We start from the raw sequence: 15,618 nt of genomic DNA, 5'->3' as shown, positions 1-15,618 counted from the left end.
AGTTTACCAAGCTACCAGTCACTTAACACTGGAAGAAGTTAAGCTACACTAAAGCTACCCTTACGAGTAATATAAACTCAGCAAAAAAAGAAACGTCCCTTTTTCAGGACCCTGTCTTTCAAAGATAATTCGTAAAAATCCAAATAACTTCACAGATCTTCATTGTAAAGGGTTTAAACGCTGTTTCCCATGCTTGTTCAATGAACCATAAACAATTAATGAACATGCACCTGTGGAACGGTCATTAAGACACTAACAGCTTACAGATGTTAGGCAATTAAGGTCACAGTTATGAAAACTCGGGACACTAAAGAGGCCTTTCTACTGACTCTGAAAAACACCAAAAGAAAGATGCCCAGGGTCCCTGCTCATCTGCGTGAACGTGCCTTAGGCATGCTGCAAGGAGGCATGAGGACTGCAGATGTGGCCAGGGCAATAAATAGCAATATCTGTACTGTGAGACGCCTAAGACAGCACTACTGGGAGACAGGGTGGACAGCTGATCATCCTCGCAGTGGCAGACCACGTGTAACAACACCTGCACAGGATTGGTACATCTGAACATCACACCTGCGGGACAGATGCAGGATGACAACAACTGCCTGAGTTACACCAGGAACGCACAATCCCTCCATCAGTGTTCAGACTGTCTGCAATAGGCTGAGAGAGGCTGGACTGAGGGCTTGTAGGCCTGTTGTAAGGCAGGTCCTCACCAGACATCACTGGCATCGCCTATGGGAACAAACCCACCGTCGCTGGACCAGACAGGACTGGCAAAAAGTGCTCTTCACTGACGAGTCATGGTTTTGTCTCACCAGTGGTGATTATTGTGTTTATTGTTGAAGGAATGAGCGTTACACCGAGGCCTGTACTCTGGAGCGGGATCGATTTGGAGGTGGAGGGTCTGTCATGGTCTGGGGTGGTGTGTCACAGCATCATCGGACTGAGCTTGTTGTTATTGCAGGCAATCTCAACGCTGTGCGTTACAGGGAAGACATCCTTCTCCCTCATGTGCTACCCTTCCTGCAGGCTCATCCTGACATGACCCTCCAGCATGACAATGCCACCAGCCATACTGCTCGTTCTGTGTGTGATTTCCTGCAGGACAGGAATATCCGTGTTCTGCCATGGCCAGGGAAGAGCCCGGATCTCAATCCCATTGAGCACGTCTGGGACCTGTTGGATCGCAGGGTGAGGGCTAGAGCCATTCCCCCCCCCCATAAATGTCCAGGAACTTGCAGGTGCCTTGGTGGAAGAGTGGGGTAACATCTCACAGCAAGAACTGGCAAATCTGGTGTAGTCCATGAGGAGGGGATGCACTGCCATACTTAATGCAGCTGGTGGCCAGACCAGATACTAACTGTTACTTTTGATTTTGCCCCCCCCCTTTGTTCAGGGACACATTATTCCATTTCTGTTAGTCACATGTCTGTGGAACTTGTTCAGTTTATGTCTGTTGTTGAATCTTGTTCTGTTCATACAAATATTTACATATGTTAAGTTTGATGAAAATAAACGCAGTTGACAGTGAGAGGATGTTTATTTCTTTGCTGAGTTTAGTTTACATAAAGTAACTTTGGGAAAGTAGTTCACTACATCATGATTATTTATCACGAAATTGCTAGATCTAAATCTGAAATATCATAGTCCTCAAATTGCAAGAACAGATCACTCTGGAGTTAAGTGTTAACAGAAAGTTTGTGTTTAATAGGCTAAATTAAAACAATGTTTCAAGTGAGAATTAGGAAGGTCTGATGCCAAAAAATGAAATTCTTTCCTACTTTACTCAGATTTTATTTTTGCCAAAAAAGTAATGTAGGTCCAGTAGTTAGCTACATGGTAAATAGTAATTAACTACAAAAAACACTACCAAGATCTGAACTTAGTTCAACTAGCACCAAGCTACTGCAAAATGTAGTTAAATTATTAGTTGAACTACATGTAGTTCACTACTCTCCAACACTGGCCATCGGTTAATATCTTGCTAAATAGAGGCCAGCTTCACTGTTAGGATGTACACCATAGACTCGGTACAGTACGCTCACCTCACGCCCACTGTAGATACAGTACTTATGCAGAAAATGCAAGTCAGTTCCGCCTCAGGCTATGGCTCAACCTCATGCTGTGTCACAACACCGCAGGCTACTGTTTACCCATTGCTCTCAGAAGTATCTGCTGCATTTCTTCAGTATTCTGTGCTTCTTCCAAGAGGGATGGAAATCATACACTGCTCTTTTCATGCAATATGTGTGTGTTTGTCAGAGATGTATTAGGTTTTGTATTCTCTGTTACGTTCATATTCGCGTACAAGGTAAAATATCTTCACATTAGAGTTGATAATGATGCTACTAACTACTAGTGATGCACCGATATGACATTTTTGGCCGATACCGATATCTTCCTTGCCAAAAAAAATACTGATAACCGATATTTAACATTTTAGCTGCCTTTTAATCATTCTAGTACAGTTAAATAGTTAACACACACACATGGATGCAGCGGTCTAAGGCACTGCATCTCGGTGCAAGAGGTGTCACTACAGTCCCTGGTTCGAATCCAGGCTGTATCACATCTGGCCGTGATTGGGAGTCTCATAGGGCGGCGCACAATTGGCCCAGCATCGTCCGGGCCGTCATTGTAATTAAGAATTTGTTCTTAATTGACTTGACTAGATAAATAAAGGTTACACACACACCACACTTATCGAAAAGTTATTTTGTTGGCATTTACGCACGTCCCCATTACCAGTAAAACATAATCAAAACCTATTTCTTTCACTTACTTGCTGTGCTGTTTTGTTATTCAGTCATTTCATTCTCAACCAGGATTTCTATGGAACGCCGTTTGGGTTTTTGCGTGTCAAAAAAGATACTTGAAGTGTCAAATAACGCGACATAATCTGTTTCAGTAGCTATAATTAGCTAGCTAACTATATAGCTAGGTGTCATCTAAAATAACCCTAATTTATGATCAGACCCATCTGTGAAGCTAGCCACAATAAGGATTAGCCACAATAGTGGACTTTGCGTTTAGCCTTTAAAATAAAAGTATTGCATAATTCAACTATTTGTTCATTTGCATCAGTGAATGACACACTTTTATTTTGAAGGCAAACCGTAAATTCCACTAGTGCCTAATCCTTATTGTGGCTAGCTTCACAACCCCGGTCCGGTCGAACCTCACTAGCCAGATGAAGCTAGCTGGCTGCTTATAACATTAGCTTTGGGCAACAGGGTTAAGTAGCTGGTTAGCTATTTATTTTCATGAACTGAAGTTAAATTTCAATAGGCGAACAACAAGTGGCAACCTAGCTAATACTTACTCACAAGGATTCCTAAATCATTGCTAAGAATAATGAAAATGACTGCAGTTTCTACTGGTCATTGTTTTCAGGCTGGTTGTATTGGTGCTAGCTAGGTACCAAGCTAAAGCTAGCTACCCCAGAAGTTGCGGTCGAACAAATGCTTTATTACCAACGCAGTATTGTATACTCATCGTACGTCGCCGGTGTTTGCTTGTATGCAGACTTTTTTGTACAGCTTTGACAGTGCTATTGTATCTTTTTTGACACGCAAAGACCCAACCGGCGTTCCATAGTATGCATGTCGTGAAGCTAATAGCAGTGACACTATTACTGTGTAACTCCGGTAGGGCAACATCTGAAAAATAGCGCACTTGGTAGTGTGTACTGGTGCTCGACCAGTCGGCGAAAGCCAACATCACCCACAACAGAGAACGGTTGATTGTCAAGGGCAATGAATTCCATTATCTTGGCTTTAATGGATTTCGCCTTTGAGTTGTCTCGCTGAAATGTTATTACTCTTTCAAATGACTGCTCGACTTGTTGGCTGCTCGATCCACACAGCAGACATTGTGTGGGGTAGGTTAGGATTTTACGTGGCGTCATTACGTCATGTACCTACGTTTATATAGGTATGCATGGTAGCTTTGACATCGGTTTTTAACATCGGCGTTAAACTAGACATCGGGCCGATACCAATGTTGGCATTTTTAGCTAATATCGTCCGATTCCGATATGCTTACCAATATATTGTGCATCCCTACTAACTACTATAGATAATGTCAACAATACATTTTTATTTCGTTTTTAACAACCAAGGATACAAGTGAAGCAACTGCAGCATCCCAAGAATACAAGCGAAGCAACTGCAGCATTGGCAGCTACAGTGTTCTCAATCAGATCTCTCCACACACATGGATAGGGATAGATTGCAGCACACTGTGCTCCTGGAGAAGGAGCGACAATAAAGCCAGGCTTTATGGTCCGTGTCTGATACAGCCTTGTGCCAGTGGACTTAATGGTTCTTCTGAGTCACACAGACAGCAGAGAGGTTCTTAAGGACATGCTTGATAGGAGTAGGGTGAAGTTACCCTTAGAAACTGATCTAAGGTCAGATTTATTTTTCTCTACAATGGATAGTGTTTCGGGGAGGGGTAATCTGGTTACAGATCTCTGTTCAATGACAACTTCTACCCAGTACTGGTTGGTACAGGAGGAGGTTAAAGAGAAACCAGCAGCCCTCCCTCATCACTACATCAGAAGTTGAAACTAACTTATGACATGGAACACATGGGGATTGTTTTAGCTTTATAATTTAACAAGCTCAATAAAATGTTGTGTGAAATTTTGCAGGCATTACATGTATGTTCCAGATAGTGTGGGGGCTGTGCAGTTTCTTGTCAAAGGTTACAGGAAATAAAATGAGGAGCTTTATTAATAGATAAGGCCCTATAAAATTTGCGATGCAGGGAATGTGGACGGAATCCACACATTAAAACATAATTTAACAATATTTAATCATGTCTTGAACTTAGTAGGAAATCAATTAATTTGCCAAAGGTTATGATGTCATGAACAAAATGCGTAGCCTAAGTGATTTGTATTTTCCTTAAACTTTCTGAAGAGGCAACTGCGTGTGAATCCCCATGTCTGTGCACGTTTGTCTACCACTTTGTGTAGCCGTTAGCGAGGATGCTAATGACAACTGCCTTCTGGTAGATGGAAAGGGTTTCATAAAAACCTTCTCAATTAAATGTTAACTACAAAGTAGTCTATGCCTACCTGCAGAATGAGATCATGATTATTTGCATCAATCCAGTAGTGATTTGTTTAGCAAACTCAGCAATCACGTGTGCTACAGAAACACTGCTAGCCAAGCAAGTGTCTAGCTGGTGCATACTTGAATGAAAGGTTATCTACACCCAAAAATGAACATTTCTTAGGTTTTCCCCAGATCTCAAAAGTGGTCTCAAATTGTTGTTTTTCTATTAAAAATGTGTGATTTTTGAGAGTGGGGGAAAAAGCTGAAACCTGGGAATACTAAATGGAGAAACTGAATTTTGAGAAAATAAAACATTGTATAGGGCCCTATAAAATGTAGTCAACTGGGGCAACATCAGCTGGCATCAACGGGCCATTTCTACTGGAAGAGGCGCTCGAAGTTAGAATGTGGAGAAAAAGGCCTTGCTGTCTTTAAGGAACAGATTCCAAACCCAGGTTATTGGTGGAGCCAATAACCTGAAAGGTCACTGGTTCAAATCCCCGAGCTGCCAAGGTGGACAACCCTGTCTTTCTGCCCTTGAAGGCAGTTAACCCCCAACAACTGTTCCCCAGGCACCGTTGACGTGGACGTCAATTTAAGGCAGCCCCTGCACCTCTCTGATTCAGAGGGGTTGGGTTAAATGCGGAAGACACATTTCAGTTGAATGCATTCAGTTGCGCAGCTGACTAGGTTTTCCCTTTCATTAACTTTGATCATTTATACTTTAATAACAACAACAACAAATCTAGAAATGTATGTCCATGAGTTTCTAGTGGATAGACCATATGGACCAAAAGAAAATACCCACATTTATCTCTTCCAACTATTGATTATTTCTTCACAACTGCCACCAGTTTGGAACCAATGATTTACATATTAACATAGTAAAATAAATATGTGTAAAAAAAGTAAAGGCTATTTCACGCTGAAACTCATGTTAAACACCAATGGTATTGTTAGTAGTTGATGTTATTCTTTAACACAGACCCCAGTGCAAATCAGGGGGAGGAAAATGGGTTTATTCAAAGAGGATAAATCATAGTTGTTATGCTGAGAGGTAGATGGTCATTCTCCCCTGTCCTCAGTGATGCTTTTCTGTGGTTCTCTCCCAGTTCTCCACAGAACAAAGGGACAGCATGTCATTTTATAACCCAGCCCTAGCCAATTAGAATTCCTTGCAATAAAACTGGGCCAAATAACAAGTATCCTATTTCAGGCTCACTGTATAGACAAATCCCTCCCATACCCATTGCTCATTAATCCCCTATTACAGAAAAACTACTATTGCCATTGATTGATTGTTAGTACTCTATTAACCTCTCGTCCTCTGCGTTGTGTATTTATCTTCGAAATATTCTTACAGTATTCACTAAGTTGGTTGATATTAAGATAATGTTTTAGAGGGCCAGAGATACACCTGCGATGATGATAATCTGAATTTCCCAAAAGGCCACTAGATGTCATATGATACATTTCTGGTAGTTTCCTGGTAAACTTAAAAAGTTTCAAGTAATATACTCTTTGCACCTCTAGTCAGAACCACATTCCTCCTACAACCAACATGTTGATGCGAATAAGCCCTTCATAATGATATAGCCTAGTGTTGGGTGTTTGGGCCTCGTTGAGTTGATTCTGAAAGAGGGATCTATTGACCACTCATGTTTGTTTTTAAAGCGGTAGACGCACTGCTTTTCCCAAAGTACTTTCTGCTGTAGAGATTGACGTCTCCTGTATAGGCCTAGTCACTCGTGTCTCCACTCACTCTCTCTCTCCCTGCAGCCCCACGAATTTGATGAGTGTCGTTTTGACATTAGTGTGAACGACAGTGTGTGGTACCTACGGGCAGAGGACCCAGAGCACCGGCACCAATGGATCGATTCCATCCAACTACACAAGGTAAGACTGAAGGATCTCTTTCTCTCTTGTACACAGAAGTGACATACCAGAGATATTCCCCTTGGCATGTGCAATTTACATTTATTCTCCAATACTTTAAGATCTACACATAAGTGCACCAGCCTAGTGGTTGGTTTGGAATAGAACGAGAGGTAGAGGTAGCCTAGACTAGAGGTTAGAGAGGCAGCCAGTAGCCAGAAAGGTTCTAGTCCCTGGCCAAGAAATACAAACAAGTGAGAGATGGTGGCAACCGGAAGCATGGTGATTTCAGATCCCATATTTACAGTATGCTACCATTCCCAGGAATTGACATGTTGCAACATGACTGCTCCTGAGTGGAACTGGTCGACTGGTTGGTTGAAAGTGGGACGAACAGGAAAAACTTGGTGTGTGTGTTAGGGCCAGGATGATACCACAGATAGAACAATGAGGAGTTATATCACCAGATGTATAAATGTGAAGCATCCGCTTGGCGTTTCCTTCCACTCACTACCAAATATGGTAGTGAGAGGAAGCCCAGTGGCCAGCAGGTTGTTGAATGGTGTGTGTGTGTGTTGCTCAGAGGCAGTACATTCATTGTCGTCAGTTCTATAAAACAGTGCCAATTTTCACTGTCACTAAATATTTATTTTATAGTTATAAGGCAGGTGAAATGTAATGGCTGTGAGTCCCTAAACTGATTATTACTATATTTAGATATTTAAACTTAGCATACTTCATGCCCTATTCACCCACTTTTCTTGAATAGGAACTCCATCATATTTGTACTAAATTTGAGTCATTTAGCAGACACTCTTATCCTGAGCAACTTCCATTCATCTAAAGATAGCTAGCTGAAACAACCACATCATAGTTGAACTAAGTCATTTTCCCCTCAGAGGTTATCAGCAAAGTCGGTGCTAGTAGGAAAAGACGAGTGCACGTTTTTTGGGGGGGATACGACTGATGTCTCATTTTAAGATACTCTTAGAAGAGGTAGGGTACTAATAAGTACTTGAGCTTGTCGTCAAAAGTGAGTACGTCTTAGCAATAAATAACTATTTGTACCAGAAAGGTGAGTTATACACTGAGTATACCAAACATTAGGAACACCTGAGTTGCACCAGCCTTTTTGCCCTCAGAACAGCCTCAATTTGTCTGGCATTGACTGTACAAGGTGTGAAGCGTTCCACAGGGATGCTGGCCCATGTTGACACAGATGCTTCCCACAGTTGTGTAAAGTTGGCTGGATGTCCTTTAGTTGGTGGACCATTCTTGATACACACGGGAAACTGTTGAGCGTGAAAAACCACAGCAGCGTTGCAGTTCTTGACACAAACTGGTGCGCCTGGCACCTGCTACCGTACCCTGTTCAAAGGCATTTAAATATTTTGTCTTGGTCATTCACCCTCTGAATGGCACCCATCTACACTGATTTTAAGTGACCTGAAAAAAGGATCATAGCTTTCACCTGGCTAGTTTGTCATGGAAATGTTCTAAATGTTTTGTATACTCAGTGTATTTATGGCACTGTGCAGCATTACTAGTTACTGTTTATGACAATCTGACACCTTTGCCTATTTGTATTTGCTGTAGGCCATTTCAATAAATAAGAAAGCAATGGAAGAATGTAGGCTAGACACAGCGGACAATTCCACCAAAGCAGCTCAATGTCCTGTCAGGAAATATACTCTCTCTCTGTCTGTGTATAGCATTCACGTGGAGCTTGTTGTTTTTGTCTGCCAATCAGAGCTGACAGAGCGACACTACAGTCCACAAGAAGCAACATGTGTAGCATTTGAAGTGAGAGCTATCGCAAGATCAGATTACACTGGCTGAAGCACGAGAGGCACGTCTCTGGTCCCTCTCCCTTGCATCCTGTGGGCACCACACATACACACACACACACACACACACAAGCCTGTTACATACTGAAGCTGCCTCCACCAGACAGGAATATTAGAAAATATTTTCCTCTACATAGTCTCTGTCCAGGCTTTCAACAACATTAACTTTGATTGTGATTATAGCCCAACGGTGGTTGTAGCTGAGGTTTTATTGTACATTTTGTGAAAAAGTGGTTGGCCAATAGGGGTCGATACCATCGTGTATATAATCATGATAGGACAAATCTCCATACCCTAGCTTACAATGCACCGTACCAAGCCTCCAAACCTATTGGGTCACAAGCTGGCGTAGTCAGTGTTCCTGTTCCCCCTTCAATAGATCCCAATGGACTAAAGGCAATCCTTGTGCTTTCCTGTAGTAGACCTGTTTCTCAGGGTTTGATTCTGTATTTCACTGGCCGGGGGAATAATGTATTTCTTACTCTGGAGACTGGTCGAACACCGTGTTCCCCAACTTCAGTCGTCGAGTACACCCCAACAGCACACACTTTCTGTTGTAGCCCAGGAACGAACACATCTAATTCAACCTGTCAAGGGCTTGATGATTAGTTAAAAAGTAGAATCAGGTGTGCTTTTCCGGGGCCACAACAAAAATATGTACTGTTGGGGGTGCGTGAAGACCGGAGCTGAGAACACTGGTCTAACGTATTCTCCCCCCACCCCTCCAGGCGGAGTCGGGGTATGGTTCAGAGTCCAGTCTGAGGCGTCATGGCTCCATGCTGTCTCTCACCTCTGCTGCCAGCGGCTTCTCTGCCACTTCCACTTCCTCCTTCAAGGTAAACCACCACAACACTCACAACAAATGTCCAGGGAAATTCCATGGGAATGTCAACCTGCGCATGCCTAAATAGTTAGTAATTTCCAAATTTAACCACATTTATAATTATCCTTAAGGTCTACATGTTGGAGTTCAGGCTTTATTTGTAGGAAATTGAATGAATTATGTCCATTTCAGAGTAGCAGGCCAAGTCTCGAAGGCTTTTCAGTCAATCATATTTCATGGCTTGTTGAAAGAGCTCAGTGCTTGTTTCTCCACTCACAGCTGTTCCCCAGTGTTGGTTATGAAGATGTGATGTTAATGAAGCAGTATAGACCAAATTGAAGTGTTGTGAGTTTTGTTTGCGTGTTCCACAGTCTTGTAAAGATAGGGGTGTTGGCTGGGACAGGCTGTCACATCCATAATGTTTTTTTAGTAAAAGTTTTTCTAAAACATGCACATTACATCGGTCACAGCCTGTAAAGCTAACTTTTATCAAGGTTTTATATGGTCTATAAATACTTTCTATCTCTTCATTGCCCGCATCCTTTTTCAGTGTTATGATATCCGTAGCATCTATTTGAGTCATTTAGCAGACGCTCTTATCCAGAGTGGCATCACATCCACCGGTTGTGGATGTGATGGATATTGATGTATCATATCTTAGCTTGTGCATTCAGCACATTTTGTGTGGTTGTTCTGAGATGTATTCTTCAGACTTTAAAGATGCAATTATTAATGTCTTGAAAATGATATGTTCCGTCTAGCTAATATTATCTTGGAAAATATGAGCTGAAATGCATTTCTCATACATGGCAGTAATGTTTTAAAGGATAGAAAGATGAGAAGAGTGCTTATCAACAATCTGAATAGTCCTGGAGTGTCCTTTTCAAATGAAAGCACCCCAAAATACACCAACTTAATCCAGTGTCCAGAAAAGTGGATTGACAGTATAGGCACATGTACAGTGCATTTGGAAAGTATTCAGATCCCTTGACATTTTCCACATTTTGTTACATTACAGCCTTATTGTAAAATTTATTAAATTGTTTTTTTCCCCTAATCAGTCCCTCAAGGATTTTGCGGGAAAAAAGTGATTTCTACAGCCAAAAATGGTTGATTTTGCTGCAGCTATTCTGAAATTCTGCGATACATTTTATAATTCAGTCATGATCTGCCGCTGCTGTGGGAACTGTTCTGATATTCTCTTATGCTTTGCTGATTCCAAGTGACTGTCGACTTTCTCTAGTTTCCAAAAACATTTGGAAATTGTTTCGCACGGTCGTTAGCTGTTATTTTCATTGGCAAATGAGAGATTTTTGGATTGGGCCATTTTTCACGGTAAAAGTGTGAGAATTGGTCAAAATTGCGAGCTCTCGCCAAATATGCGCTGATTGGTTGATTTTGCGATCGCGGAATCCTGGAGGGACTGCCTAAGCAATCTACACACAAATACCCCATAATGACATAGCGAAAAACAGTTTTTTTTAAATCAAATTTTAAATAAAAACAGGTACTCATTTACATACGTATTCAGACCCAGGTGCATCCTGTTTCCATTGATCATCCTTGAGCTTTTTCTACAACTTGGAGTCCACCTGTGGTAAATTCAATTAATTGGACATGATTTTGGAAAGGCACACACATGTCTGTATAAGGTCCCACAATTGACATGTCAGAACAAAAACCAAGCCATGAGGTCTAAGGAATTGTTCGTAGAGCTTCGAGACAGGATTGTGTCGAGGCACAGATCTGAGGAAGGGTACCAAAATATTGAAGGTCCCCAAATACAGTGGCCTCCATTATTCTTAAATGGAAGAAATTTGGAACCACCAAGACTCTTCCTAGAGCTGGCCGCCCGGCCAAACTGAGCAAGTGGGGGAGAAGGGCCTCGGTCAGGGAGGTGACCAAGAACCCACCCGATGGTCACTCTGACAGAGCTTCAGACTTCTTCTGTGGAGATGGGAGAATGTTCCAGAAAGACAACCATCTCTGCAGCACTCCACCAATCAGGCCTTTATGGTAGAGTGGCCAGACAGAAGCCACTCCTCAGTAAAAGGCACATGACCGCCTGCTTGGAGTTTGTCAAAAGTTACCTAAGGACACATAGACAATGAGATTCTCTCTTCTGATGAAAATAAGATTGAACTCTTTGGCCTGAATGCCAAGCGTCACGTCTGGAGGAAACCTGGCACCATCCCTATGGTGACGCATGGTGGTAGGAGAATCATGCTGTGAGGATGTTTTTCAGGGGCGGAGACTAGTCAGGATCGAGGGAAAGATGAACGGAGAAAATTACAGAGATCCTTGATGAGAACCTGCTACAGAGCGCTCAGGACATCAGACTGGGGCAAAGGTTCACCTTCCAACAGGACCACGACCCTAAGCACACAGCCAAAACATCGCAGGATTGGCTTCGGCACAAGTCTCTGAATGTCCTTGAGTGGCCCAGCCAGAGCCCGGACTTGAACCCAATCGAATCAAATCAAATGTATTTATATAGCCCTTCGTACATCAGCTGATATCTCAAAGTGCTGTACAGAAACCCAGCCTAAAACCCCAAACAGCAAGCAATGCATGTGAAAGAAGCACAGTGGCTAGGAAAAACTCCCTAGGAAAAACTCCCTAGAAAAGCCAAAAACCTAGGAAGAAACCTAGAGGAACCAGGCTATGAGGGGTGGCCAGTCCTCTTCTGGCTGTGCCGGGTGAATATTATAACAGAACATGGTCAAGATGTTAAAATGTTCATAAATTACCAGCATGGTCAAATAATAATAATCATAGTAGTTGTCGAGGGTGCAACAAGCACGTCCGGTGAACAGGTCAGGGTTCCAAAGCCGCAGGCAGAACAGTTGAAACTGGAGCAGCAGCACGGCCAGGTGGACTGGGGACAGCAAGGAGTCATCATGCCAGGTAGTCCTGAGGCATGGTCCTAGGGCTCAGGTCCTCCGAGAGAGAGAGAGAAGAAAGAAAGAAAGAGAGAGAGAATTAGAGAGAGCATATTTAAATTCACACAGGACACCGGATAAGACAAGAGAAATACTCCAGATGTAACAGACTGACCCTAGCCCCCCGACACATAAACTACTGCAGCATAAATACTGGAGGCTGAGACAGGAGGGATCAGAAGACACTGTGGCCCCATCCGATGATACCCCCGGACAGGGCCAAACAGGCAGGATATAACCCCACCCACTTTGCCAAAGCACAGCCCCGACACCACTAGAGGGATGTCTCCAACCACCAACTTACCGTCCTAAGACAAGGCCGAGTATAGCCCACAAAGATCTCCGCCACGGCACAACCCAAGGGGGGGGCGCCAACCCAGACAGGAAGACCACGTCAGTGACTCAACCCACTCAAGTGACGCACCCCTCCCATGGACGGCATGGAAGAACACCAGTAAGCCAGTGACTCAGCCCCTGTAAAAGGGTTAGAGGCAGAGAATCCCAGTGGAGAGAGGGGAACCGGCAAGGCAGAGACAGCAAGGGCGGTTCGTTGCTCCAGCCTTTCCGTTTACCCTAACACTCCTGGGCCAGACTATACTTAATCATAGGACCTACTGAAGAGATAAGTCTTCAGTAAAGACTTAAAGGTTGAGACTGAGTCTGCGTCTCTCACATGGGTAGGCAGACCATTCCATAAAAATGGAGCTCTATAGGAGAAAGCCCTACCTCCAGCCGTTTGCTTAGAAATTCTAGGGACAATTAGGAGGCCTGCGTCTTGTGACCGTAGCGTACGTGTAGGTATGTACGGCAGGACCAAATCGGAAAGATGAGTAGGAGCAAGCCCATGTAATGCTTTGTAGGTTAGCAGTAAAACCTTGAAATCAGCCCTTGCCTTAACAGGAAGCCAGTGTAGGGAGGCTAGCACTGGAGTAATATGATCAAATTTTTTGGTTCTAGTCAGGATTCTAGCAGCCGTATTTAGCACTAACTGAAGTTTGTTTAGTGCTTTATCCGGGTAGCCGGAAAGTAGAGCATTGCAGTAGTCCAGCCTAGAAGTAACAAAAGCATGGATTAATTTTTCTGCATCATTTTTGGACAGAAAGTTTCTGATTTGTGCAATGTTACGTAGATGGAAAAAAGCTGTCCTTGAAACAGTCTTGATATGTTCTTCAAAAGAGAGATCAGGGTCCAGAGTAACGCCGAGGTCCTTCACAGTTTTATTTGAGACGACTGTACAACCATCCAGATTAATTGTCAGATTCAACAGATGATCTCTTTGTTTCTTGGGACCTAGAACAAGCATCTCTGTTTTGTCCGAGTTTAAAAGTAGAAAGTTTGCAGCCATCCACTTTTTTATGTCTGAAACGCAGGCTTCTAGCGAGGGCAATTTTGGGGCTTCACCATGTTTCATTGAAATGTACAGCTGTGTGTCGTCCACATAGCAGTGAAATTTAACATTATGTTTTCGAATGACATCCCCAAGAGGTAGAATATATAGTGAAAACAATAGTGGTCCTAAAACGGCACCATGAGGAACACCGAAATTTACAATTGATTTGTCAGAGGACAAACCATTCACAGAGACAAACTGATATCTTTCCGACAGATAAGATCTAAACCAGGCCAGAACTTGTCCATGTAGACCAATTTGGGTTTCCAATCTCTCCAAAAGAATGTGGTGATCGATGGTATCAAAAGCAGCACTAAGATCTAGGAGCACGGGGACAGATGCAGAGCCTCGGTCTGACGTCCTTAAAAGGTCATTTACCACCTTCACAAGTGCAGTCTCAGTGCTATGATGGGGTCTAAAACCAGACTGAAGCGTTTCGTATACATTGTTTGTCTTCAGGAAGGCAGTGAGTTGCTGCGCAACAGCTTTTTCAAAATTTTTTGAGAGGAATGGAAGATTCCATATAGGCCGATAGTTTTTTATAATTTCTGGATCAAGATTCGGCTTTTTCAAGAGAGGCTTTATTACTGCCACTTTTAGTGAGCTTGGTACACATCCGGTGGATAGAGAGCCGTTTATTATGTTCAACATAGGAGGGCCAAGCACAGGAAGCAGCTCTTTCAGTAGTTTTAGTTGGAATAGGGTCCAGTATGCAGCTTGAGGGTTTAGAGGCCATGATTATTTTCATCATTGTGTCAAGAGATATAGTACTAAAACACTTTAGTATCTCCCTTGATCCTAGGTCCTGGCAGAGTTGTGCAGACTCAGGACAATGGAGCTTTGGAGGAATACGCAGATTTAAAGAGGAGTCTGTAATTTGCTTTCTAATGATCATGATCTTTTCCTCAAAGAAGTTCATAAATGTATTACTGCTGAAGTGAAAGCCATACTCCATTTGCGAATGCTACTTTTTAGTTAGCTTTGCGACAGTATCAAAAATAAATTTCGGATTGTTCTTATTTTCCTCAATTAAGTTGGAAAAATAGGATGATCGCGCAGCAGTGAGGGCTCTTCGATACTGCACGGTACTGTCTTTCCAAGCTAGTCGTAAGACTTCCAGTTTGGTGTGGCGCCATTTCCGTTCCAATTTTCTGGAAGCTTGCTTCAGAGCTCGTGTATTTTCTGTATACCAGGGAGCTAGTTTCTTATGACAGATGTTTTTAGTTTTTAGGGGTGCAACTGCATCTAGGGTATTGCGCAAGGTTAAATTGAGTTCCTCGGTTAGGTGGTTAACTGATTTCTGTCCTCTGACGTCCTTGGGTAGGCAGAGGGAGTCTGGAAGGGCATCAAGGAATCTTTGGGTTGTCTGAGAATTTATAGCACAACTTTTAATGCTCCTTGGTTGGGGTCTGAGCAGATTATTTGTTGCAATTGCAAACGCAATAAAATGGTGGTCCGATAATCCAGGATTATGAGGAAAAACATTAAGATCGACTCAGTGGGACAAAACCCACTGAGTCGATGATGGCTCCGAAAGCCTTTTGGAGTGGGTCTGTGGACTTTTCCATGTGAATGTTAAAGTCACCAAAAATGTGAATATTATCTGCTATGACTACAAGATCCAATAGGAATTCAGGGAACTCGGTGAGGAACACTGCATATGGCCCAGGAGGCCTGT

The 15,618-nt window shown here is 42.8% G+C and overlaps 1 protein-coding gene across 5 annotated transcripts in view; it reads left to right on the top strand.

The window, feature by feature from the left end:
- LOC106580410 (ceramide transfer protein) overlaps positions 1 to 15,618 on the top strand; it is a 37,259-nt gene that overhangs the window by 5,044 nt on the left and 16,597 nt on the right. For all 5 annotated transcript variants that reach the window (XR_006760905.1, XM_045703204.1, XM_045703203.1 and 2 more), the window contains 2 exons: positions 6,843 to 6,959; positions 9,514 to 9,621. Coding sequence is in view for 4 of the 5 variants with exons in the window: in XM_045703204.1 (XP_045559160.1) it covers positions 6,843 to 6,959; positions 9,514 to 9,621 (225 nt within the window). In the remaining variant the exon portion in view is untranslated. The remainder of the gene's footprint in view (positions 1 to 6,842; positions 6,960 to 9,513; positions 9,622 to 15,618) is intronic.

Source organism: Salmo salar, chromosome ssa20 (assembly GCF_905237065.1).
Source record: "Salmo salar chromosome ssa20, Ssal_v3.1, whole genome shotgun sequence".
Classification (NCBI taxonomy): Eukaryota; Metazoa; Chordata; class Actinopteri; order Salmoniformes; family Salmonidae; genus Salmo; species Salmo salar.
This window is presented reverse-complemented; position numbering and strand designations above follow the sequence as displayed.